General features: G+C 42.5%; 2 protein-coding genes across 7 annotated transcripts in view; one reads left to right on the top strand and one right to left on the bottom strand.

The window, feature by feature from the left end:
* Positions 1-12,548: 12,548 nt before the first annotated feature.
* On the bottom strand, positions 12,549-26,496 carry SFRP4 (secreted frizzled related protein 4). 5 transcript variants are annotated; one of them, XM_048839189.2, is made up of 8 exons: positions 26,397-26,496; positions 24,356-24,448; positions 23,053-23,959; positions 22,084-22,164; positions 21,915-21,980; positions 18,701-18,899; positions 15,616-15,679; positions 12,549-13,059 (listed from the first exon to the last, which is right to left on the bottom strand). In XM_048839189.2, the coding sequence occupies exons 3-8, from the start codon at positions 23,492-23,494 to the stop codon at positions 12,871-12,873; spliced, it is 1,041 nt and encodes a 346-aa protein (XP_048695146.1). In that variant the 5' UTR covers positions 23,495-23,959; positions 24,356-24,448; positions 26,397-26,496; the 3' UTR covers positions 12,549-12,870. The 5 variants fall into 5 exon arrangements, with proteins under 5 accessions (XP_048695146.1, XP_048695147.1, XP_074981718.1 ...); XM_048839190.2 differs by having other exon boundaries at positions 23,053-23,659; XM_075125617.1 differs by having other exon boundaries at positions 23,053-24,451; positions 26,397-26,412.
* The window catches only part of EPDR1 (ependymin related 1), a 60,959-nt gene continuing 60,181 nt past the window's right edge, over positions 26,018-26,795 (top strand). For both annotated transcript variants that reach the window (XM_048839185.2, XM_048839184.2), the window contains exon 1: positions 26,018-26,694. In XM_048839185.2, coding sequence (XP_048695142.1) covers positions 26,018-26,694 — 677 coding nt within the window. The remainder of the gene's footprint in view (positions 26,695-26,795) is intronic.

Below are 26,795 nucleotides of genomic sequence, written 5' to 3'. Positions count from 1 at the left end.
CTCATCTCTGGCCCTCTGGAACTCAACATCAGGCTTCTGCTCTGTGAGCCTCCCTGGCCACCCTCCCACATACCACCTGAGCTGGCTGAACGACATCCAGTTGGGGTGCCTCCACATCACACCCTGAAAACATCTGTACACGCTCATGCTTTATACAATCCATTTTTTCATGCTTTTGACCCATCCCAACACCAAGTGGTGGAACTTGTTCCAACCTGCAGAGGCTGAGGTTGGGCCAATCTGTACTCAATTCTCATTCCACAGCCTGCTGGGGTTATTAGTTGACAGCTCCTCCTTGGAGCCATGAGCAAGGGCATGTAGCTGGTGCGGTTCATTAACTCCCTGAAAACTGTACCTTTTGCAGCAAGAGAGAAACCCTGGTGCACATCTACAGGAAGTGCATCAAGCTGCAGCCTTTCTTCTGGCTCCTCCAGAAATTTTTACTGAGGTTCCCCAAAACTCCTAACTCTTGCTCTTCCTATGTGTGGCCCCACAAAGACCTGGGACCTCCTTGTCCACCTTCTCCTGGCCATCCATCACTCCAGGAGGAGGAAGCTGGATGGGTAGGGGAGGTACTCTGCAACTGTGAGGCCTATTTCCATTCCCTTGTTCAATCACATTTCTGGGCAGAGTTCCTCTGGGCAGTGTCCACTGAGTCCTTAAGACACCATTGAGGAGTGGAGGGTGCAGTCTAGGTTTCTCTGCTCAGTGTCCCCTTCTGGTTTCCTGGTTTTCAACCTTTGACCTCATTCCTGTTCCTGTTTTCTCTCTTGTCCCTAGTACTTAACTGCAGCCTGGGCTTAGTGGTTGAGGGGGCAGGCCGTTAGTCTTGGGTGAGCCTAGACCCGCCTGTCCCAGTTCTGCAAATAGTATGCATGGCTCAATTTCAGTTTGTTGCTCTTCTTCCCTGGGCCTCTTCCTACCTGACTCCTTTTAACTTCACTCTAGTTAAGGGTTAAGGCTCTTAGATCCTCTCTCCCTGCAAACCCAGCTTAAGCAAATGCAGACAGAAAAATAAACTCTGGCTACCCCTCAAGCCCCTGTCACCAGAGAGGACCACCATTCCTTGCCCTTGGTCCCAGCCAGGAATTGACCTGCTAAGGCCCTGCAGTTTCTTTTTTCTGAGCCTGCTGGGCTCTGATGGGTTGGTTCCATGAGATCTCTCTAGGCAAGTCAGAAGGACACACTTTCACTGCTCCTTTCCGATTACTTCACTGTTTCCTGGGGCAGGATATAGTAGGATTATGGGGCCTCCTGTAGGGAGATGAGGACAAGTACATGCGTCGTACCTGCCTTCAGTGGACATGGACAACAGCTGATCACAGTCAACATGCTTGTAACTTTCTTAAATGTACACATTTGAGTCTAGAAATTTTCAGTTTGATCTTTACCAAAGGTGATTTCACTCACTGAATGCATGTTTTGTGTCCATTAATAGAGAAATTATCTTGCGATTGTGATCTGTCATTTGAGCTTGATGAATGACAAACAATTTTTCTAGTGTAGTTTAGTGTAAGTCTCCTTTTCGTGAGCCTCATTTGATCTCTATGAGAAAAGGCCATTAGTCTAGTGCAGAGGTGGGCAAACTGTGGGCCATATCTGACTTATCTGGCCCACGGGACCGTCCTGCCCGGCCCTTGAGCTCCTGGCCAGGGAGGCGAGCCCCTGGCCCCTCCCCTACTGTGCCCCCTCCACCGCAGCCTCAGCCCTCTGCGCTGCCAGTGCTCTGGCCCGCCACTCCTGCCGGCAGCGCAGCGGCGTGGCTGGCTCTGGCCAGGCCACATGGCTGGGAGCTCCTGCTCCTCTGACCGACATGGTAAAGGGGCGGGGAGTGGGGGGGTTGGATAAGGAGCAGGGGGTTCTGGTGGGTAGTCAGGGAGCAGGGGCAGTTGGATAGGTGTGGGAGTCCCAGGGGGCCTGTCAGGGGGCGGGGGTGTGGATAGGGGTCCAGGCAGTCAGGGAGTGGGGGAGGTTGGATAAGGGGTGGGTTCCTAGAGGGCAGTTAGGGGCCGGGGGGTCCCAGGAGTGGACAGTCAGGGGACAAGGAGCAGAGGGGGTTGGATGGGTCGGGGATTCTGGCCAGGGCAGTCAGGGGACAGGGAATAGGGGGGTTGGATAGGTGTGGGAGTCCCAGGGGGCCTGTCGGGGGGTGGGAGGTGTATAGGGGTCAGGGCTGTCAGGGGACAGGGAGCAGGATGGGTTGGATAGTGGGTGGGGTTTCGGGGGGTCCCGGGAGGGGGTGATCAGGGGACAAGGAGCAGGGGGGTTGGATGGGTCAGCGGTTCTGAGGGGGGCAGTCAGGGGGCGGGAAGTGGGAAGGGGCGGATAGGGGGCAGGGACCAGGCTGTTTGGGGAGGCACAGCCTTCCCTACCTGGTCCTCCATACAGTTTTGCAACCCCGATGTGGCTCTCAGGCCAAAAAGTTTACCCACTCCTGGTCTAGTGGCTAATATCTTTAGTCAGATCTTGCATTCAACAGCAGTATAAGAAAAAAAATAAAACAAATGTCTCCATTAGAAGATTTTATTAAGAAGTTTAGAAGTATAGGACATCTTGTAAATAAATTTATAAAAAATGCTTTAAGGCTTTGTCAGACCTGGAGGAGGTAAGACATATATGAGAAGCTGAATTTCATATCTCATTGCTAAGGATGTGAGTTTGTTACAGAAGTCATGGATTCTGCGACTTTCCATGCCTCTGTGACTTCTGCAGCAGCCGGTGTGCCTGGCTCAGGGGCAGCTCAGGCAGCTCCTGTGCCAGGCGTACCGGCCACTGCTGGGGCAGTCTTGCATCCTCATGCACCTCCCAGCTACAGAGGTTGGGTTTGGGAGGGGGCGGGGGGTTGGGGCACGGGACAGGGTGAGGTGGACTCTGGGCAGCACTTACCTGAAAAGCTCCCCAGAAGTGGCAACATGCCCCTCACTCAGGTGCTAGGCGGAGGTGTGGCCAGGCAGTTCTACACACTGCCTCCGCCCAGAGCACTGGCTTCGCAGCTCCCATTGGCCGGGAACCTTGGAAGACCACTTGGAAGCTTTAGTTAGTGCATATTTAAATGTCATCCTGCATAGTAAATTGGGTACCCAAGAGCACAATACAGAGCTGTTGTATGTTCTCTGGGTTTTCTTTTGCTTTTGGATACAATACAAATTATGTTCTTTAAAACCACACATTATCTGGGACCTGTGGAGCTGGATGGATGCAGAGCATATTACATCATACTAAGGTGGAAGGAAGACAATTCTGAGAAAGCGCCATGATCAGGGCAGCGAGGGATGCATCGATGGAGTGCAATTGTTTAAGGCCTTTTCTAGAGCCCTGATCACGTCACAGGTGTTCTACAGCAGTGCTTCTCAGGTATCTGATGTGGGGGACCGGCAATTTTTTTTTCCAATGTGCGCGCAGACCGGCAGTGGATGGCTCGCGGACCAGTACCGGTCCGCGGACCACCACTTTGAGTAGCACTGCTCTACAGAACGCTGAGAGAATGTGTTGATACAAACATTGTCTGCCCTCTCCTTTTGGATTGCAGGGAGTGCAATTTGCGCACGCACACACACACACACACACACACTTCACCACCACCGTGGGTGAATGGAGCTCATTATGTTTTTCAACAAATGGGGTTTGCCTTGATTACACTGTAATAAAGTATGAAGTGGTTATGACTTCAGACAGCATTATTTTATGACAATGCAAAATTTTTTGATGCTATGAACTAGATACATGTCTTATCAAGTATGTGTGAGAAAACAGCTATTGGAAGACTGCCAACAAACTAATGAATGTTTGATAGGTACCACACAAAGGCTTTGAATGCTGTAGTATATTTATTGCACCTGTTTCAGCTCTAGCTGTATTATAGATCTGCCTGGTTAAGTGTGATATAATTTTATTTACTGTGCTATTATTTGCTTAACCTTGGTTTTTTTATAGATCATTACTTCACCCCAGGCCTCATAATTCAGATATAGCCAATCTCCTCTGAACAAAAATATGGTTACTCTTGTATGTTAGATTTTGAACTTTAGCCGTAGATGGATTGCACTTTTTTATTAATGTCCCTTATCTCTTTTGAACAGCATCATGTGAGCTTCATTAAAATGATCAGTTTTAGGTTTTGATGCTGAAATGTTATCATTAGATCTGTGACACTTATTTGTGTATATTGCCCATATATCATGCAAGTAAAATGTGAGAATGTGTGATCTATTACTGCTTAATTACCCTTTTTAATTACCTTCTTGAACTTACCTTCTTTTCACAGTTAAGACTTCAAAAGTCTGAAGGAGATTTGGTGAAAAGTTGTGTTCAAAGCCATAAAAAATACTCTTTATCCTGCTGGCAGAGTGTTTTTCATACATAGAGGTTGGGTGTCTTTTGTAGGTACTAACCTACATGAGAACATCAAAATACATTCTAAGGGTTACAACCCTGATGAAGTGAGCTGTAGCTCACGAAAGCTCATGCTCAAATAAATTGGTTAGTCTCTAAGGTGCCACAAGTACTCCTTTTCTTTTTGCGAATACAGACTAACACGGCTGTTCCTCTGAAACCCAAACACTGTCAACATTTTAGCACCCATATTGTTGTGTCCTTTTCAGAGCACAGTTAAACATTCAGGTGTGATGTACATTTATGATGCACATCTGGAATAATAGAGTTATAGGTTAGAAGGCAAGGGTCATCTAGTCTAGGATTTGTTGTGTCTAAACCATCCAAGACAGATGGCTATCCAGCCTCCTTTTGAAAGCCTCCAACGAAGGAGCTTCCACAACTCCCTAGACAGTTTGTTCCATTGTCCTACTGTTCTTACAGTTAGGAAGTTTTTTCTGAGATTTAATCTAAATCTGCTATGCTGCAGTTTGAACCCACTGCCTCTTGTCCTGCCCTCTGTGTCAAGAGAGAACAACTTTGTACATCTTATTTATGACAGCCTTTCAAGTATTTAAAGACAGCTATTGTGTCCGTCCCCCCTCAATCTTTTCTTTTCCAAATTAAACATACCCAGTTCCTTCAGCCTTTGCTCGTATGGCTTGCATTCCATTTCTCTTTGTCATTATCTTTCTCATTCGCCTCTGGATCTTTTCCAATTTCTCCACACCTTCCTATACATTGGTGACCAAAATTGGACACAGTGCTCCAGCCGAGGCCTAATCAGCACCAAGGAGAGCAGTACTATCACCTCCCGTGACTTGCATGCTATGCCTCTGTTAATGTGACCGAAAATTGCATTTGCTTTTTTTGCAACAACCTCAAATTGCTGATTCTACATTGTTAGTCTGTATTTTTTTATGTTTGTTTGTTTGTTTTTTTGGGGTGTTTTTTATGGAAATCCCAGGCTGTGGCTCCTTGTGCGATACAGATTTTAAGGTCAATGGAAAGGCAATTTCTGTTCTGTGTTGAGTTAGATTTGATTCTAGATAGCAAACAGGAGGGAGCTAGCAAACAGGAGTGGCTAACGGGAGATTTGCGCGGGACTTCTCCAGGTGAGGGAGGAGCGATTACGTGACCCATGAGGTAAGTTTGTTGTCTGTGTGTTTGTGTTTGTTGTGATGTGCTTGCTGCTGGACTGAAATATACCATGTGGTCTGTTTGTTTGGGGGACCGTGTGCTGACCTTGTGGGTGCTGAGCCTAGCAGTGTGCTAGGCAAGGCTGAGAGCTTCTTAACGAGGCTTTGATCCCTAAGCCCTTTAGCACCCATCAACCCTTAACCAGGGGGTGGGGCTACTCAGGAAGACCAGGGCTTTAAAAAGTTCACTCCTAAGCGACCAGAGGAGCTAGCAAACAGGAGCGGCTAATGCGAGGGTGTTTACAGGGGAAGTGGGAAAGTGGGGGGCTAAATACACATAACATTCCTTAAATGTCTTTAAACTTAAGCCAAAAACACCCCCTGATAAAAACAGAACCTCAACAAAGGAACTAACTTCAGGAGTAAAAAGAGAATGCAGGCAGAAGTTCAGCAACAGAGTGGGGACTATCCAGTTTATTGCACCCAATGCAGCATGTATGATTAGCTGCCCTATGGGCAGGTGGTGTATGTGTGCATTCGGTGCAAAGAGCTTCTGGCCCTCAGACATGTACAGGCTTTGGAGACCAGAGTGGCTGAACTGGAGGAGCTAAGGGAGACAGAGAGGTACATAGATGAGACTTTCCGGGACATAGTAGAACAGTCCCACGCCCAGTCTGACAGCCTCTGTGCTGTTGAGGAGGATGAAAGTCTCAGGGAAGGAGAACATCCAACTGGAGCAGAGGAAAATGAACCCATAATTGGGAGCCTCCTTCCAGATGATGATGTGGAATCCTCTCGCACTGAGGATACCTCTCTGGGGGAGGGAATCCCGGTTATTAGGAAGAGACAGGTATTAGTAATGGGCAATTCGATTATAAGAAACATATACAGCTGGGTTTGCAATAACCAGGAGAACCGCATGGTGACTTACCAGCCTAGTACGAAAGTTGCGGATGTCTCAAGCATCTAGATAGACTTATGTGTAGTGCTGGGGAGGAGCTGGTGGTCTTGGAGCCATTGTGGATAGTTCTCTGCAAACATTCACTCAATGTGCAGTGGCAGTCAAAAAAGCAAACAGAATGTGGGAATCATTAAGAAAGGGATAGATAATAATTCAAAGAAAATATCATATGGCCCACATCTTGAATATTGCGTGCAGATGAGGTTGCCCCATCTCTAAAATTGGAATTGGAAAAGGTTCAGAAAAGGGCAACAAAAATTATTAGGGGTATGGAGCATCTGCCATATGATGAGGCATTAGTAAAACTGGGACTTTTCAGCTTGGAAAAAAGACGACTCTGGGGAATATGATAGAGGTCCATAAAATCATGACTAGTGTGGAGAAAGTAAATAAGGAAGTGTTATTTACTCCTCATAACACAAGAACTAGGGGTCACCAAATGAAATTAATAGGCAGCAGTTTTAAAACAAACAAAAGGAAGTATTTTTTCACACAATGCATAGTCAACCTGTGGAACTCCTTGGCAGAGGATGTTGTGAAGCCCAAGACTACAACAGGGTTCAAAAAAGAACTAGATACATTCATGGAGGATAGGTTCTCCCAATGGCTATTAGCCAGGGTGGACAGAGATGTTGTCCCTAGCCTCTTTTTGCCAGAAGCTGGGAATGGGTGACAGGGGATGGATCACTTGATGATTACCTGTTCTGCTCATTCCCTCTGGGGCACCTGGCATTGGCCCCTGTTGGAAGACAAGATACTGAGCTAGATGGACCTTTGGTCTGACCCAGTATGGCCATTTTTATGTTCCTATTCATATTTAGCCATGAAAATTAACTGAAGATGAGGCAACTTTCCTGAAAATCTGGTAGAGGAAACATTTTAGGATTTATTTGCAATTACAGTCAACTGCTAAGCACAACCATAGCAGATTTAGTGTCATTTATGTGTACTTAGAGTAAATATTTTTTCAGGTCTCATTATCTGAATTCGGGTTAGAATGTTGGGTGAAATAATTTAAAAGCAATTTTGGGTTATTTTAGATTTATAATTTTATTTTAGTTCAGTGAATGCTTTTTAGTTAAATGCAATGATTTGATCAGAATAACAAAAATAAGCAAATGAAGTAACAACAAAGATCTGAGTTAATACAGTGACTGGGGCATTTAGTTTATTTTATAGGGGACTTCATTGAAATATTTTATGTGCTTAATAAGAAAGTTGTGATCCTTAAGTTTCTATCTCTTACTAAACTAGATACATGCTTGTGTGGTGACAAAAGAGCCGGAGCTAAAGCATCTAGGATCTGGGCACATTAACTACATTAGTGAAGCAGCCAAACGCTCTCCTCTCAATTTGTCAAAGTTATGTATTAAAGGATTATACCCAACTGATACCCATTTTAGGGGTATGGGCAAGGTGGTGCTATAACTTTACTGGAAGAAAAGCTACACAAGGAGATGGGACTAGCAATGCACACCAAATAGTCTGGTCAGGGCTTCCTTGTGAAACTAGAAATAATTTTAAAAAGCTTCTATCTCAATTACATTTAAAACTCCCGAGCTTTGACTCTGAGAATTGTAAGTTTCCCTGTCCTCAACTCCCAATTTACTACCTCCACCCCCTCAAAAACAGACCCTATAGTAGGCAGGTGACCATATAACCACAAAAGATAGCTGGGGCCCTTCAGTTTGGCCTGCTACCTTCTTAGAGTCAAAGTTTAGGGCCAGATAGGACCACCTGGTCATCTAGTCTGACCTTCTGTAGATCACAGGCCACCAAAACCACCCAGCACCTGCATACTAAATCCAACAGCCAAAATTACACCCAAGTATTACAGTCAACAGGAGACTAGGCTATTATGTGCCACAGACAGCAAATAGGAGGAGCAAAGGTACACCAGTGGCCGAGGCCCCCACAATGGCAGATAAATGATTAAGTGAGATATACCCAGATAATCCTGGCATGTGACCCCACCAATGCATTGCAGAGGAAGATGAAACCCCCACAAGGTCACTGCCAATCTGACCAGCAAAAAAAAAAAAAGTCTTTCCTGACTGCACATATGGTGATCAGTTAGACCTTGAGTATGTGAGCAAGAACCAGCCAGCCAAGCACCTAAGAGGGAGAATGCTCGGTACCCCTTAGAACTCTGGTCCACCCCATCCAATGTCCCATCTCCAGCCATGGCCATTCCCAGTGCTTTAGAGGAAGGAGATTAAGGGTTTGTCTTCAGTACAGGGAGATCAAGTCTGCTGCAATCAATGCAGGACGGGGTGATTTAGTGGGTCTAGTGAAGACCTGCTAAATTAATTGATTGTAGAGCACTCTCCGGTCAAGCCCGGTACTCCCGCACTCTGAGTAGAGTAAGGTAGACGACCGGAGAGCATCTCCTGTCGACACAGCGCAATGAAGATACCATGGTAAGTCGACCTAAGTTATGTTGACTCCAGCTACATTATTCACGTAGCTGGAGTAGAGTTACTTAGGTCAACTTACCCGGGTAGTGAAGACAAGCCCTAAAAAAACCACATCCAGAATACATTAGGAGGGGGGAAAATCCTTTCCTGACCCCTGTAATTGGCCAGCTGAAACCTTAAACATAAGCTTTTAGGAACGTAAGACATACATTGGAAGTGAGCCCCAGAGTACCCCTGCCCCCTACCCATCACAAACAAATCCGAAATATAATCACACTCATAAATTTGTCCAGTTCTCTCTTCAACCTAATTAAATTGTTTGCCTCCACAACTCCTATTGGGCCCAACACTAAAAAAAGACAGAGAGGATGACTTCTGTCCATCAACATATAGATTGAGTCCAGCACATTCTCATTGTGCCACTCTGCCTTGCTGTTCCAATAACTGTACATATATCTTAGTGACTGGGAGTCAGGAACCCCTTAGTTCTAACCCTGGCTGTGACAATGAGTTGCTGTGGCCTCCGATATGTGACTTCTAACCAAATTTTCAAACTTGAGTAGCTAAAGTTAAGTGCCTAAATCCATATTTTAGCAACAAAATAGCACTCAAATGTTAAAATATTCACTTAGAAGCCTCACACAGGCATTGTGTGGATTTGTGAGCCAATATTTGTAAGGTAATTTGTAAAGGTAAAGACTTATATTAGTACTACATATGTATATAGTATTATATAATGGTATCATAAAAACTAGAGATGGAAAATAGAACGTTAGCTCATCCAGTCCATCTCCCTTGTGTGGATAGGATTGCTCCTTATACAGTATTGCCCCATGCTATCTGCAGTACTGGCCTTCATTCCCAAGCATTTTTAACCGTAGGTATTTCCAATTGTAAGGACTAGGAAAGTGAAAGTGCAGTCAGCATAAAACATGCATATAACATACACTAGGGAACATGTAAAAGCAAACATACAAAACCACTAGTATTGGTGCATCAACATTTATTCCCATACAGTGGAATGTTGAATGATCTCATTATATGAAGGAATGGCGCAAATTGTATGTAGCAAATAATTTTTACACTTTTTCTTTAATATCAAAAAAGCTCTTGATAAAAGTTTGATTTTAACAGATGTAAAATAATATGTAATGCTGCTATAATTTCTAAATAGCGGTGTTTCATTCAACAAACACACTTGTGCTCACAATATTGTATGCTCACAACAAAGCTTGTTAAAGTGAAGTATCACGGCTACAGTATTTGCTGGTTTAACAATGCAATGTTAGGAATGTTGATCCTTTTTTAATCATTACAGTTACATGTATTCCTCAGCTTTTTTTTAGGGGTTAACTTGAGATTGATATGAAAACAAAGCATTAGAACTTCCACAATGCTCTAAAACAGGAATTGGCAATCTTTGGCACGCGGCCTGCCAGGGTAAGTCCCCTGGCGGGCCGGACCAGTTTCTTTACTTGCTGTGTTTGCAGGTTCAGCTGATCGCGGTTCCCAATGGCTGCGGTTTGCTGTCCCAGGCCAATGGGGGCTGTGGGAAGGGCCAAGGGATGTGCTGGCTGCTCATTCCCGCAGCCCCCATTGGTCTGGAGTGGCAAACCGTGGCCAGTGGGAGCTGCAATCGGCCGAACCTGCGGACGAAGAAAGTAAATAAACTGGCCTGGCCCACCAGGGGGCTTACCCTGATGGGCCGAATGCCAAAGGTTGCCGATTCCTGCTCTAAAAGCATACTATTTTAGAAGCTTTTTAAAAATACTGATTTTTTTTGCTTATGGTTGTTTAGGTCAATATTTTCAAACTTGGGTGTCTAATTGAGGCATCTCAAGTGATATCCTGGCTCCAAGAAGCCAATGTGAGTTTTACTGTTGACTTCAATGAAAACAGGGTTTCATCCATAATTTTTATTTAGCCACCTAATTATATGGCCTGAGTTTCAGAAAAGGTGATCATCCCCAATTCCCATTGTAATCAATGGGAACTATGGGTGCTCAGCACTTCTGAAAATTAGGCCACTTAGGTACCTAAACATAGATCTCAGACCCATATCTGCAAGGTTGAATTTCTGCATCTGCACAAAGACAATGGCTGGAGGTGCCTATCTTAGGATGCCCACATTTGGACATTTTGGCCAGAGCTTTTCGTCACTTTGTTCTTCTAGTTGTGTAAGTACACAAAGCACACATCCATTGCCACTTAGGGGGCTCACAGCTAGAAATTGCACACGTGAAAATTTCATTAGCTTGCACGCCAGCGAGCAAGATGATTATGCTGCACAGGTACGAGCATGGCTAAGGAAAGTAATATTTTTGCTGGGTGCTATTTGGATTTATTTGAGCATCTTTTGTTGCTTGTGCTAGATCATTTTGTTACCGAGTCAGGGTGACAAATTATGCCCTCATATAAAATACATGCAACCTTCATTAGGATTCCTATAAAAAGAAAAGGAGTACTTGTGGCACCTTAGAGACTAACAAATTTATTTGAGCTGTAGCTCACGAAAGCTTATGCTCAAATAAATTGGTTAGTCTCTAAGGTGCCACAAGTACTCCTTTTCTTTTTGCGAATACAGACTAACACGGCTGCTACTCTGAAACCTAGGATTCCTACAGTAACTTAGATCAGCATGCTAATGTGTTGACACAATAAATCGGCAGACATGCAAAGGATTTTTTAAAACTTGGGGTTGTCTTTTTTTCTTCTTATTTAAGATGGATAAAGAAGGCAGGAAAGTTGGGTGCTTGCTTGTTTTTAAGAATGGTATCTTGCCCCTTAAAAAATAGAAAATATCAGGGGTTTTAAGTCTAGTATTTTTTGGTTTTGCTGCAAGATTTCTGGGGGTTCTCTGTGACATTTGTTGTGAGCTCTAACTGCTTAATTAAAGCTCAGGGGTATTGAAACTTTCACAGCCAAATGTTCATTAGGCAATGGCATTAAATAGGTGTCAGCAAAAAACAGTAGCAATGGCTTGAGCCAGGTAAGGTGCAGTCAGGAGCAGTGTAAACTGCACCACAGAGTTGTGCCAATGTACCTCATATTTAAGTTACCTCACACCTTTGCAATTTTAAGCCCTGACCCAGCAAAGCATTTAAGCACATGCTTATCCTCGAGCACATGAGTAGCTGCATCAACGTTGTCCTGGACCTTGTTCAATACGAGTGCCTTCCAGTTGTGCCAAACTGTGTGGTAGTGTAGAGGAGTTTATGAACAGGGAATAGCAATCTCATTTGCTTGTGTGATCTAAGCAAAATTTAAAATCAGGTCCCCAGTGGTAAAATGGCTAATTGCCCACTTTACTCCTGAGATACTCTAGTCCCTCTCTTGAATATTTGAACATCTGCACTACAGAGTAACTGAAGGGCATGTTTACAGTAACAGAATAATATTTTCCTTCCAGTTGTTTTAAATCACTTTTCATAACAAAGCCATATTTCAGCAAATGGCAAACATGTAAATGTTACTGTTAAGCACTCTATTCTTTTGTTTCACTTTAATTTGTTCCTTTTAAAAACATTGATTTTTTTTATCTAAATGTTTAAATATATTTAAAGTTATAACAACAGAAGCCAGTCTGAAGTACAATAAAAAAATTAAATGTTTCCGTTTGATGTGTTTTTGCTACACAAACACACACAGTTCAAACACCAATAGTGAAAGCGTATTTATGGCACACACATAAAAAAATTGGATAATGCACATCCCAATGCTTATTAGTAAACTATGCGTTCGACTGCTCTGAATATGATAAGCGCCATCAATCAGCTTTAATATTTCCACACATCAGTGCAAACCTACAATCTATGGTTTGCAGTGGCTTAAAATAAAAAGCAAACATTTAAAAGTAAAGTGCTACAAAAAATGTCTATGCAGAATACCGCAGTTGATGAGTTCTGTAGTAATACACATGCCACTCAAGCCAGCTTGTGACCCTCATCATGCAAGAAAGTCTTCCCTTAGGGAAATTCATAACTCATACTTTTTGGGGGGTTGCTTCTTTCTGGTCATTTCTTATTTTAGTGGTCTTTTTGGGGGTCCTCAGCACTGGGCTGGTGTTCTTAGTGTTCAGTTTTGGTGCACCACTGCGACCAGTGCGTCCAACGTTTTGATTTTTATCATGGGCTGTTCGCACCTTTTGTTCTTGCAGTCTCTGTTCCCACCTCTAGGGAAATAATTTCAAAACAAAACACTTAGAAAGAAATGTTACCGCATTCTGAGTTAATTCATAAAAGCTAACGTAAACTGTGAACTCTAATGTAGCTCTCAGTAGCTTAATATTTTACTCTACTTACTGTCAGTATGTCACCGATGTCTACAGTAACAGCCTGGACCTGTATTCCTGGTGCAGTCAAAATTCCCATTGATTCAGTGATATTGTCAATGAAACTGGTGCAATAGATAGCTGCATACTATGGCCCTTATCCTGCAAAGGGATCTACATATGCAAAACCTAACAACTTCTTGGGACTTCAGTGAAGTCAGTGAGCATAAGGGTCTGTATGTGCATAACCTTTGCAGGACCACTACTAAATGACTTACAGAACACGCCTACTTGGCCTAGTGTTTCGCCTAAGTAGAGAGCAGTCTATCCTTTAAATGTGTATATATATATATATATATATATATGTAAACATATCCCCATATAGGAAAGCTATATTTAATTTATGGATTAATCTTTTCACTAGACTAGAAATAACAGGGCTGATGTTAGGAATAGGACAGCTAGATGGCCACCTAAGCCACTGAATTTTTAGGGGTACAATGTGACACCTGTGAAGGACAAAGTTTGTGCGGTTTTGCCTAGGGTGACAAAATATAAAGCATCAGCCCTGTGAAGTGTTGCAGAGTGGCAGAGAGTCTTGTGTGATTCAACAACAACCGCACACAGCCCATTAAACAAAATCAAAAATACCAGTTAGTACTTAGGCTTATATTTAAAAGCAACAGGTTTAAAAGGTGATTATTTCCTGTACTGTGGACAAAAACATACTAATCACTGAACAAAATACAGTGAATAAGCACCACAACTTGTAAGATATCCATAAAACCTGTAGCGGTCTATAAATTATTGTTTAAGCAGGTTTTGAGATGTCTAATTATGTAGTCAGACATGACAAAGGTGCTATCTGAAGGCCATTAAATCACACCATGAGCCAGAGAGGAGGCATGAGGTTAAAGGCTGAGTGTTTTCAAATGCCCAAGTCACATGGTAATGGTTCCATAAATCACAGCCTGTGCTGCCTTATTGCTATTATAATCTAGTTTTACTTTTTCCCCCATTTCTTTTTTTTAACTCTTTTTAAAAGTGTGTTTCCCCATTTCATAGGTAGTTTATAGTCAAAGGACTGGATAAAAAGAATAATAAAATGTAGCAGACACACAGCTGCAGCAAAGAGTTGATTAGTAGCTTAAAAGCTTCTTTAGGGAAAAATTAGCCTTCTTTCTCTCCTCCCTGGCATTCTCCAGCCAGCCAATAATTAAAAGCAAAAAAAAAAATAAAAATAAAAATAAAAATAGTATGATCTCAGCCCATTATTTAATTCTTTGCAAACTTTTTTTCAGAACTAAGAGGCAAACAAACCCTGCCTCCAATTGCTAATATGCTCAGGCTCCATGCTGAGCACAGCTGAATCAGGACTCCATAACACCCTGTCCATGGTGGATCTCTGCCCTGGGACTTACAGGAAGATTTGTGAGCAGGCCGGGGGTTGTTGGTGGTGGTGGTCAGTGACCTTGTAAAGTCAGGGAGAAGTGTGCTATGTCTACTCCTCCTCCCCATGCAGAAGGAGGTACAATGTAGCTGCACAGGCATCCAGGCCAGTTAAGGTCCAGTCTGCAGCCCATTGAAATCAATGGGGTGACTCCCAATAAGTTCAGTAGACTTTGGGTGGGACCTTAGTGCATAGGATTCCATGCCTCAGTCCCTGCAATGTTTCTAAATGGATCAAAGCCTGTTTACATTGGCTTTATTCTGTGCAATAGGATTTGGCCTTACTCTCATATTCACTTTGTAATGAGCACTGTATACTTAACAATGATAGAAAAAAGAAAAGGAGTACTTGTGGCACCTTAGAAACTAACCAATTTATTTGAGCATAAGCTTTCATGAGCTACATGCATCCGATGAAGTGAGCTGTAGCTCACGAAAGCTTATGCTCAAATAAATTGGTTAGTCTCTAAGGTGTCACAAGTACTCCTTTTCTTTTTGCGAATACAGACTAACACGGCTGCTACTCTGAAACGTTAACAACGATAGGTTATCATTCATAGGTTAATGCATTAGCAACTCTAGGAAAATAATTCACAAGTTCATTGTTGTAACAAATCAGTGTTTAAGAAAAGAACACTAACATAAAACATTTACATATTCAAAATATTTTAGATTTTTGTTAAATGTTTATGGATTAAATGTTCATAGATGTTTGTTGTAAAAATTGTTTTCTTCTAAGAAAATTATAAACATATAAATGTCTCATTATGAGAAACCCTCTCCAAAATTTAAGGCCAAAATATTCAAACTTACACACTTCAATGTACATTTAGTCCTCTAAATAGAAGTCCGACTTACAGTGGTGCTAAACACCATCACTGAAGACAGTAACAGCTGCCACTGCTCAATATCTCTGAAATTCAGGTCATTTATTTAGGTGCTCACATAGATTTTGATGGCTGACTTTTTATTAAGAATGTAAGAATTACTTTCATTGGTTATATTTACCTTATATCTTTTATCTAGCTGATCTTTCCATTTTTCAACTAAACATCCATCAAGAAGCATCAACCTAAAATTTTTAAAAGATAAAAATGTGAGCTATAGCTAGTTTCCTATATACAAGGTATCTAAAAGATATGATCCCTGATTTTATATGCTTAGTCATCATTCCAGTTGATTTACCTTAGACAAAAAATATTTTCCAAAGGGAACCAGTCAGGTCAAAATGATCCCAAATTTAAGTTTTCCACAAATAAACTTTTGCAAACCTAAGACCAACAGAAATGTTTCCATTATTAATTTTTAAATTCTAATGAAAACACTGTTTTAAAAAATATCAACATTTCCCTGACATGTTTGCAACCCATACAACATAGGCATTGTGCTGGTGCCTATGAAACACTTCAGAATCTGTGTCCTTACCTGCCATAGTGCTGTAGGTGAAAGATACCCCAGCTTCACCAGGTATAAAGAAGAATGATGGGTTGGGTAGCATGTCCCATGACACTCCATTTAATTAATCTCTCTCTCTGTCTAACTATATCTATATCGTGAAGGACAGCACAAGGCCCAATCGTTTCAGTCTCTCACTGGAATAATTGCTGGGCAGAAACTGTATGCCTCCATACCCCCCACTGTCAGACAGAGAGGGTCTCTATGCTGGTCCAACACAGGCTGCAGCCAAGGGCCATGGTGGGTTGGGGTAGAGGAAAGGCCGGGGTAGAGTGAGCAGGCCGGGGATCTGAACTTATGGGGCTCCAGTGGCCCTATCGCACAGTGACATAGAGGGGCTTCTGCTGTAACTCCAGCTGGGAAATGTCACAGGAGAAAGAGTACACATGATTATACACTGTGGTATAAAGATTTCATTGGCACTTATTTATGACAATTGTATTACTCATGAGAAACATAAACCTCTGAAGCAGCTGGTAGAGGCCACTATCAGACATAGAATAATAGACTAGATGGGCCACTGGTTTGATCCAGTAGAACAATATTAATACTCCCATGTCCCTAACCACAAATGAGTTATGCAGGTATAAAAACTTTATACCACACTGTCCAATCTTACATTTTGTTTGTCTTGCATAACTGCATGTCACTCTGAAGCCTAGAATGTCTGTTGAGTCAATGTGAAGTAATGGAAACAGCTATAAGCATGGTTGACAGCTCTTTTTCAGAATATCTCCAGCAGGGCTTAAATTCTTACAAAGTATTTCCAGGAGCCCGCACAAACCCCAGCCCAACATGCAATAAACACTCCAGGGGGGGTTGAAAACATTAACCGGAGTTCCACTCTGGACAGCTCCAGCTGAATTTAAGCCCTGATCTCCAGGTTCAATCATCACTGGGATTTGCTGTCTGTTACCCATCAGTGTTTAAGCTCTCAGCCACACTGACTTTATGAATTACAGCCATGCAGTGTACAGCCATAGTAAGGCATGTATTTATGCCATGCCAAGAGTCCTAGAGTATTGTGATAGCAGACGTAACTCAACCAATCACCAGCCACTAATTTGCATGCAACAATTTCATTGGGTGTATGAGGGAGACTGCACACAGATGGTGGACTACTTGACCCAAATGCCACACCCATGTGACAGCACAGGCTTTCAGCTACTAGTATTTGCATTTTTTCCCCCTGTAAAGTTAGCTGGCCATAGTACAAGAGAGCTATAGTACAGGCCGCAGAATGAGAAAAATAAAATTGTAACTACAGAATGTCGGAAGCCTCTAACAAAAGCTTAAAATAATTTAATCTAAAAATCATATCATCACAGTTTTAAGGTCTGATATCTCACAATCTAGAATCATGTGTTGTTGTCTCACTGGGAGACTGGGATTTCCAAACCTCCATGCTATAAAGCACACATTTCAGACCCTCATTGATCATGAGATACCAGACCTTAAACCTATTGAATAGTCGAGGCAATGCAATCCTGCAATAATTTTCCAGACTTTGCAGATATCAATTAAGATGCCCGCATTAATCAGCTGAAGAAAGCAAAACATTGATATAAATATGCCTGATTCCATATGACATTTAACTGCTAATTGGGCATCTGCACTACCTAATATAGGGCCTGATTCTCCACTGTCTTGCACCCCAGGTAGTCATGTACACAGTGCAAAGTGAGTATAAAATGGTACCATGCAGAGTTGGTAGCATTTTACATCCCCTTTGCACAGATTTAAATGACTAAACAGATAACAACGCAGTGGAGAATCTGGCCAATATTATAGACCACTCCTTCCCTCCTCTAGTATTGATTATAGAAAAAAATAGTAGCATTAATCTGAAGGGGAAATCATTATGAATGAAACCACGTGATATTTCCTTCAGTGCTGATGTCACTTCAGCTCAAAACTAGTTATTGGGTGAAATCCTGGTCCCATTGAAATCAATAGGTGTTTGCCATCAACTTCAAGGGAGACAGGATTTTATCAGTTGTGACTTCTGACATTGTAAAAAGCCACTGTAACTCAAAACCTTCTGTTTATATACAACTGAGTTCAACAGGAAACATATAACAGTTTTTTCAAATCCATTTTAGCAGAGCATATGAAAATAAAAACCTCAATAACCTTTCCAAATCATTCACAACATATTTGGTGATTAGTTTCGTTTTCCACAGTCATAAAAAAGCAGATGGTGATCTTTCACTGGTTTTCTCTAACTGATTCCTGCTGGGTAGTTTGGGGTGGTTAGCCCAGAGGGGTAATAATTTCAAATAAAGTTGCGGTGGCCACATTTTACCATGCTACACATCTGAGTCTCGTTTCCATGTACACATCAAAGTTTGTAACTATGTGTTGTAGGTCAGAGTTCAGGTTGCTTATGAAATGTGTAAGTGAATTTTGAAATGTTAATGTTGTTACCTGAAGCCATGGTCTTGTAAAAGTAATAGAATATTTATATATTTTCCCCTGAACTGTATATGGGATACTAATCAGGGGAATTAAACTCAGCACTAGGTTCACATGTGCTTCTGAACAGAGAAAATGGCCTTTTCTTGCTTGCTTGCTTGCTTGCCTGCTTTCTATTAAACTTGACTACAGTACATTTCTGCACTGTATTGTAATTGCTTACCTTGAATGCCATTCATAACACATAATGAGAACATCTTGATTTGGGAGAAGATGTGGACACTGGCAGGATGAATTAGTAAGAAGAGGCACTTGAGACCGAGGAATGGGCACTGAAGATTTAAGTATCTCTTTCACTTCAACCACTGTAGTTATTTCATTGCAGCTACCTCTCTCTACACCCTTTACTTTAGCATGAATAACTGCAAGTAGGAAAATATATAGGCAAAGAAAATTATAATGTAAATTAATAAGAACTATTAATATGAGTAAAAGTTGTTTTTTCACTCCTTACATGTTGTTATTTATGATTAGCTAAAAATATTTGTCATAAAGATTTACCATGAAATGGTATTTGTCATAAATATAAATGACAAATGACAAATAAATATTTGTCATAAAGAATTACCATGAAATCCACACTATTTTAAATAATAAACCATTTAAACTACTGATGTCTAGATTACATCTAAAAACTGGATACATTTTCCAGGTGTAAATTAATTACGTCAAACATACTGTAAAAAAAAACATTGATTTTAAATGAAAAGCTGAAAAATTAATAGGCTAAGGTTTTCACAATGTATATAGTTTATAGTCTTCCTTCAAATAAAAGTCTTTGAGAAACTGTTTTAAAAGTGGTATCTCAACTGTGGATTTTACCCAGAATAGAGACCCAAATACAATATCCATTGACTCTTGTTACCTGACTATATAAAGGAGAAATTAAGATTGTATTTGGACTCTGGAATGCTAAACATCCTGAAGAAAACTATACACCTACGTGGATTTAAGAACGGACCACTCATTAGTCTCAAAGGACACACCTGATCAGCGGCGCATCCTGTACCTGAGCAGTGTCTCCACTTTCTTTTTTAACATTTTTTATTCCATCTCCAATAAATAACATTAGTAACTTGCAAATTCTAGAAATATAGCAAGGTTTCACATAAAGGAGGAATAATATCTATTGAGAACAGTAGCTATAACAATCTGTGCTATCTGTGTTAACAGTAACTATATCAAAATCTGTAGCATCCACATAGTGTTTTAGGGATATTGGTGACATTTTCAAAAGCATTTAAGTGAGTTAACAGTCTATGTCCCATTTTCAAAAGTTACTGAAACATTATGGGATTTGGGGTCCTATGTAACTTAAATGCTTTTGAAAATGTCTACCCATAATCTTTACATGAATTTTTAGTTGGAAATTTGCTTTACAATTAAAAAGCTGGAAGACTTCATATAGACGTACTATAAAATATAATTGTTGTTGGGAACTGTTTACAAAATAAGCTATAATATCATAGCTAAACCCAGATAACCATCAGTGATTCTTTTGTATTTACAACTAAACAGTACCCCCTAATCAACTGGAAGAATGTGTTAGTTGCAGTGCTTAATTTGTGCCAGGACTTGCCAGTGCTCAGTCCCGGCACCTCTAGGCTTGGCAGTTCACAGCCCCAGCACCTCTGGGCTTGCTGCATCAGTTATGAATATTAAAAAAAAATTGCTTGAGCCCCAGCACCTCTTTCATTACAAATTACTGGTTAACTGTATATACTATTTAAAGGGGATTTCTAGCAAAAACTGGATTTGTACTTCAACTTTTCTCCCACTTTATCTCCCCATCCCACTTCAAATGGTAACTCTCCTATTGATTTCACTATGGGCAGAACAAGGCCCTGCATCTCAAAGCTAAAATCTTGAATACAAATGTCGTCAATGGAATGCAGTGTTTTCAGCTCTTTTAAATGTAGGACCAGTAGCGGCATCTTTCTTCAGCAACACTCCTGTTGAAGTCAATGGAAACAGGATTGGGCCAAACATGATTTAAAAAATTCTATTTCAGAATACAGACATTTTAAGTTACCATATATATTTATATGCACACACAGAGTACAGATGTATGTATATATTACACAATGCAGAATCTCAGTGTTCCACCAAATGATAGTGTGTGTTGTAGAGAGAGAGAGATTAGGAAATTAGATATTAGAAAATATTAATGTTTCATATAAGTGCATCAGAATGCAACAATTTAAAAGAAATGTGTTTGCAGTTTGCTTTGTAAGGTTAATATCACAACTGTCTTGCTAATAGCAAACTGAATTTGAATTAAAGGATTATTTAACAACAAAGACTTAAGCACATACCCAAACATTTTTGTTTTAATTTGATATTGAATATAAGTTTTTTTAAACTTCCTATCCATTGCTTAAAATAAGAAAATTAAAATAATATCCTCCCAGAAACAGTCACTGTAAACTGCAATAAACCATAATATTACATATTAAACTCACAGCTCACTTTGCATTCACTCTTAATTTTACAGACTTGTTATTGAAAGAAGAACTAAATTATAAATAAATATTTTGAGTTCCTCTGGTCAGAAATCCTTTTTGTGGCTGGGCACTTGTCAAAATGCCATACAATGTACAATAAAACCCATGGGCTAGATCTCAGCTGGCGTATGTTGTCACAGCTCCATAGACCTCAATAGAGCTATGAAAATTCACATAAGTTAAGGATCTGGCCATTGCACTCTAATGGCTAGTATACAAAATATAGTAAGTATTCTATGACTTAATTTGTGATTAAATAAAACAAAAAAGTTGCTTTTCAGGCTTTTCATGTCTCTCCAATTTCAGTGTTTTCACATGCACTCATTTCATCGAGTGAGAACTGCACAGTAGTGCTTACTTGATCAATCAAGATTCCAATTTGTTCCAGCTGAAATAGCAAAATAAAAATGGCAAGTCATAGGATCTCCAGCTATTTTGTGACTTGTCACTAGACTGAGTCGCGTTAAACAACGTCAGGAAAATTTAGAAACGGCTCACATGACCCTCTCCATTTTTGCTAAACAATATGTCCCACTAAGTTGTGTTAGACCGGTCTGTATTCTAAAAACACTACAACAAGTTTGTGATTTTAATGACCACGTTAACTTTAGATATTTGTTTCTTCTTGTTTTTCGGGAAAACAAGGTTTCGGGAGCAACATCGTTTAAAGTGCCAGATAAAACTGCTTCTTTACGATTCATGTATTGATTTAACCTTAAAACCTACGCTGTGGCTTGTCATGGATTACAAGCAAAGGAGCTATAATAATTTGATAATACCAAAAGAAGCAGGGGAAGGGAACTGGAAGATAGTGCGATTATAGAGAAATTTTGCCAAGAGTTGAAAATGAGATTATTTCACTGGTTGACTTACTGTAGCTGTAGTTTTTGGTCAGGTACGTTGTCAGGGTAGGCTTTATCTTCCGGCACTTGCATCGAGCTTCAAAGAAAAAAACCCAAGATCATAAGGAAAAATTACAAATTAATGTCAATTACAGAATTATTTTCGAGAGAAATAAAGGGCGACCCTTACGAAGACGCACCATGGTTTAGATTCTTGCAGTTAGACTCATGAGGTTTTTCTTGGACCATTACATCTTGAGTAAAATCCATCCACTTCACATCTATTTAAAAAACATACAAAATAAGATTTGCGAAGAACGTGGTTTCTGCTACCGAAAAGAAATGAACACAAGAAGATACGGGGAAAAAAATCATCTCTGATATCTCCGGAATCACTTCCCCAGCACACACATCTTGTGGAGCATTTAAAATAGTTAATCTGTCCTAAAAACAACAGATTCACTATATTTTTGAAAATATGTCTGCATCAGGTCTGACACTTGTTTTTTTTTAACAGCACTGTAAATGGTTTTAAAGAAGGGAACAAGATCTGCAATATATAATTGTATGATTGCTAGTTCGCTTCATGGCCAAAAGCCTAATTTTGTGTAGTGCACTGCCAATTTGACACTCACAGTTGAAAGGCATGCTTAAACATCACTATTAAATGTTTACGTATGCCTAACTCTAAATCCTCTCTCGTTTTGACTAGTAACACCAGTGAGATTTGGAGAGGATATTGGAGTCCTTCTGCCCTGATTGGCTTTTCAGTGTTCTCAGAAAAGCTGCCTGCCCATAGGAAATTCAATCTCTTCTTGTTTGGGTTTGTTTGTTTGTTGCCGAGAAGCCTTTTTTTTTAAAAAAAAAAAAGACAAATATTTTAACTACCCGAGAGAGTAGTTGCAATCCTCGCCAAAACCTGTCTCTGTGTTATATTTGAGAGACAGATTGCCTACACAGTGCTGGAGCTTCTGGAGCTCTGTGCTTTTGGGACCCACTTAACTAAAGCTTTCTGCTTTCCAGAGACTTGGTGAAGAAGGGCACAAATCTGAATTCAAAATTGCCACCTTATAATCAAGGTTCTTTACTCCATGAGCCCTGCCTTTGTGTATCCGTCCCCCTCCCACCACGCACACACACACGCCCCCTGGGGGGGGGTCCCTCCTCACCTTCAGGGACATCGGTGACTATGGCTTCAGGAGATATGCAGACCCCTCGGTCATACACAGGCAGGTCATCGCAAGCCAGGCTTTCGGGCCAGCTGTGGTTGTACCTCTTCATGATGGGCTCGCATCCATCGCGGGCTCTTTGGCACACAGATTTGCAGGGCTTGATGGGGTCGTGGAGGAACTCCAGGGTGCAGATAGGGGCATACATGGCGCACAGGAAGAAGCTGAGCACCTGGCTGCAGCTGATGTCCACCAGCTCCTGATACTGCTCGATGGCCAGGATGGCATTCTCCTGGGTACTGTGGTGCAGGTGATTGGGCATCCTGGTGATGTTCCAGGGCATGGTCTTGCACATGGGGATGCGCACAGCCTCGCAGGGAGCACCATGCACCCCTGTGCTGACCCGGAGCCACAGAAAGAGCGCCGCCAAGGTTGCTAGCATTTTCCCAGCCTTTAGCTGCGGGACTAAAGTCTGGCGCTCCGGAGACTCTCGGCTTCCTCTCCCGAAGTCTTGGGTAATCAGTCTCACAGGCTGATCCTGTCGCTCATTCAGCTTTCAGTGGAAAGGGCTAAAGAGATGCTGGTCTATCCAAGTTCTTCCCTATCACTTTGGCACATAAAAACCACAGGCAAAGATGAACTTCTATAGCTCCTTGTGCCTCAGTGCTAAAAAGACACAGAGCTTCTCTCTTGTTCCAAAGTTCAAACGATCTGAGCTTTACAGACAGCCATGGAAATTGCAGGGCCATATTTATACCAGTGCCACAAGTGACGTGGGGGTTGGTCTTTCTTCTTGGCAGCATCATTCGTTTGGGGTGTGTGTATGTTTGTTTTTCTTTTCAGACAGGGTGACATCACCTCCACTCGGTTTAATCCCAGGGCGACATCACTAAATTTCTCATTGCGCCTCAAGATAAATTTCAGCAAGCCATTCAGTGTTGATCTGTGCAATAAATTCTCTCAAGACGAGAGAGAGAAAAAAAACCGCCTCCCTCATCTACCTCGGTCTGCAAATTCACTGGCAGAATTAAGAGACAAGGAGGGGAAGTTCAATAGGAGCAAGGACGGTACTCTTTTAAGCAGTTCTGAACTTTATGCCCTTTTCCTACATTTTCACTGACAAAGCACAGAAACTTTTGCAGCTTTTTAAAAAACGCTGTTATTATTTCTGTCGCCTGTAGGTGGTTACGCAGTTACTGCAATGGCTCCAGAGGTAGATACAGCATGTGAAACTTAGACTTTACAACAACATCAAAAAACAAACAAACAAACAAAAAAAGAAATATACAAACTGGTCAATTACTTTTTCTGGAAACGATCTTGGATGGGGCAGCAGCTGCAGCCAATCCGAGCCTCGAGTGAACCTCAGTGAACAGCTCCAATAGTCGTGTTGCACCTGCTGTTAGAAATCCCATTAGCCACCCACTTCGCCTTCGTACAATCTCCCCATAAATCGGATCAGCAAAGGAATCGGTGCGAGGGGAAGATCTATTATTTAAAGTTTTTCAAAAGCACTTTGTGTCACAAACCAGCAGCCGCCAGAGTTTTAGAAAACAGTGCAGACCGTTCACATTCGAGTCGTTTTGTCCCTTTCAGTAGTCTGAACGCCGAGGCTTTCATTTGACTACATTCTACTTTTACATCGGTGTAATTCAGGAGTAACCCCAGAGTGTTCACTGGAATTGCTCCGGATTTACAATTTATTAAAAGAGTTGAATTTCATCCTTGATTACCAGGGACCAAATTCTGCCCTCAGTTCAACTGTGCAACTCCAGTGAGAACAATGGCATATTGCAGTCACTGGCATAGCGGGGATGTAACTGAAGGCAGACTGTGGCCCTCCTAGGGTAGCAATTTCCCATCCCCTCATTAAGATTCTTTTGTAGGATGCATTTGCAGTAAACTCAGGTTGATGTGCTTTCCTGTTTGTAGCAGCAGCAGCGCCCTCCCTTCTAGTTCCCTGTGTGTGCTTTATGTTGCCTATGTTAGTCTCTCCCCCTCTTTTCTAGGAAACTGCTCAGGAGGAGACAGCAAACTTAGGCCAAGGGCTCTCCAAGGCAAATGGGGGAAGAACGGGTATGTTTGGGGGAAAAGGGGTGATCCTATTAGCCATTGGAGAGCAGATGCCAGGGAAAGTGAAATGTTTTCCCTCAAAAGCAACATTTTAGACAGGTCTCTCTAAGCAGATCATTCTTCAACTCCCTTCCTCCATGAGCCCCAAACACACAACAAATGGACACGAATATATGTCGATATGATAAAACTGGTTGCAGCTTCCAGTCCTTCGCTTAGTAGCTCTGCTTTGAGAGTAGTAGGAATTTGGGGAGCAGCAAAATTGTATGCTCAAATATGTGCTTTCACCGCGGCATAGGAACCCTTGACCGTACACACGCACAGAACACAGAGGAAAAAGTGATCAGATTTGCTCACAATCAAATTCCACATCACAGAAGCTCCTGTCAAAGACAGAGCACAAAATATAGGGTCCAAATGGAAAGCAAGCAAACCATCAGCTTCCCGAACAAGTGGCCACTTTGCTCCTTGCTGAAAAGTGTCTACTTTCCTATTCTGGTTTATATATGGAGCACGAGCATGAATGTATTTTAAAGCACATATTGTCCTTTTTTTCCTCTTTTTTTGCTGAATAAGAAATATGTGATCATTATAAGTAAACTGAGCAACGACATTAACATATATAGTTTGCTTCCTTTTTATCTTAATTAAGCCTTCAAGGAGAAAACGTCCAGGGCTGAACATAAAGAGGTATATGGAACAGATATCAAATACAGGCTTAATAGCCAGTATTCCTAGCCAGAGTATTACATCAGGAGCAGAGCTCCCGGCTGTAGCATTGGTATCATGTGCTGCCCCCCAGCTCCGACACTGGCATCAGATGATGGCTCCCCTCCTACAGCACGGGCATTAAAATCCAGCTACAGAATTGGGGCTATCTATCTCATGCGCAATGCCCGCGGCAGGAAACCCGTGTAGCTTTTCCCACCGTGGCCGTTGTTTAAATAATTGGTGCCCGGCGGGCTGCAGGCGGCACTCTGCCTCCGCAGTCCCCTGCTGGCCGGAGAGAGAGAGAGAGAGAGATCAAACGGCAGCCGCCCTAGCTCAGCATCGCACCCGCTCCCGTCTCTCTCCCAGCTGCAGAATTTGCTGGGCCCTGGCTCCGCGCCTGCCGCTGCCGCAGTCAGCCAGACCCGCCTTCGCCTTCCCCGGACATAGCCACGCAGAAGGGGCCAGCGAGCGAGCGGCGGCCGCTCCAGCGCCTCAGCAGCCCCGGGCTTTCTCCCCTCCCCCCTTCACCCCACCGGGCTCGCGCGGACCAGAGGAGGCACCGAGGATGGCGCGCGGCGGCGGTTGCCTGGGGCAACCCCGGCTGCGGCGGCGGCTGCTGCTGCTGCTGGGCGGCCTCCTCTGCCTGCCGGGCTGGCCTCCGGGGGCGGCCGCCCCGCAGGGCCGCGCTGGGCGGGGGCAGCCGCCCACCCCGTGCCAGGCGCCGCTGCAGTGGGAAGGGCGCACGGTGGCGTACGACCACAGCAGCGGCAGGAACACCAGGGCGGCGGTGTCTTACGACGGCCCCGGCCAGCGCCTCCGGCTCCTGGAGGAGAGAAAGGGGCTCATCCCCTGCAAGAAGTAGGTGCTGCGAGCTCCACGGGGGTGGCCCCTCCCTACGGGGGAGGGGAGAGCAGCCTGTCAGCCAGTCACTTCTGGGGAAGGGGCGGCTTGGGGCGGGA

The sequence above is a fragment of the Caretta caretta genome, chromosome 2 (assembly GCF_965140235.1).
Source record: "Caretta caretta isolate rCarCar2 chromosome 2, rCarCar1.hap1, whole genome shotgun sequence".
Taxonomy (NCBI): domain Eukaryota; kingdom Metazoa; phylum Chordata; order Testudines; family Cheloniidae; genus Caretta; species Caretta caretta.
Note: the sequence above shows the minus strand (reverse complement) of the source record. Positions and strands in the feature narration are given on the sequence as shown.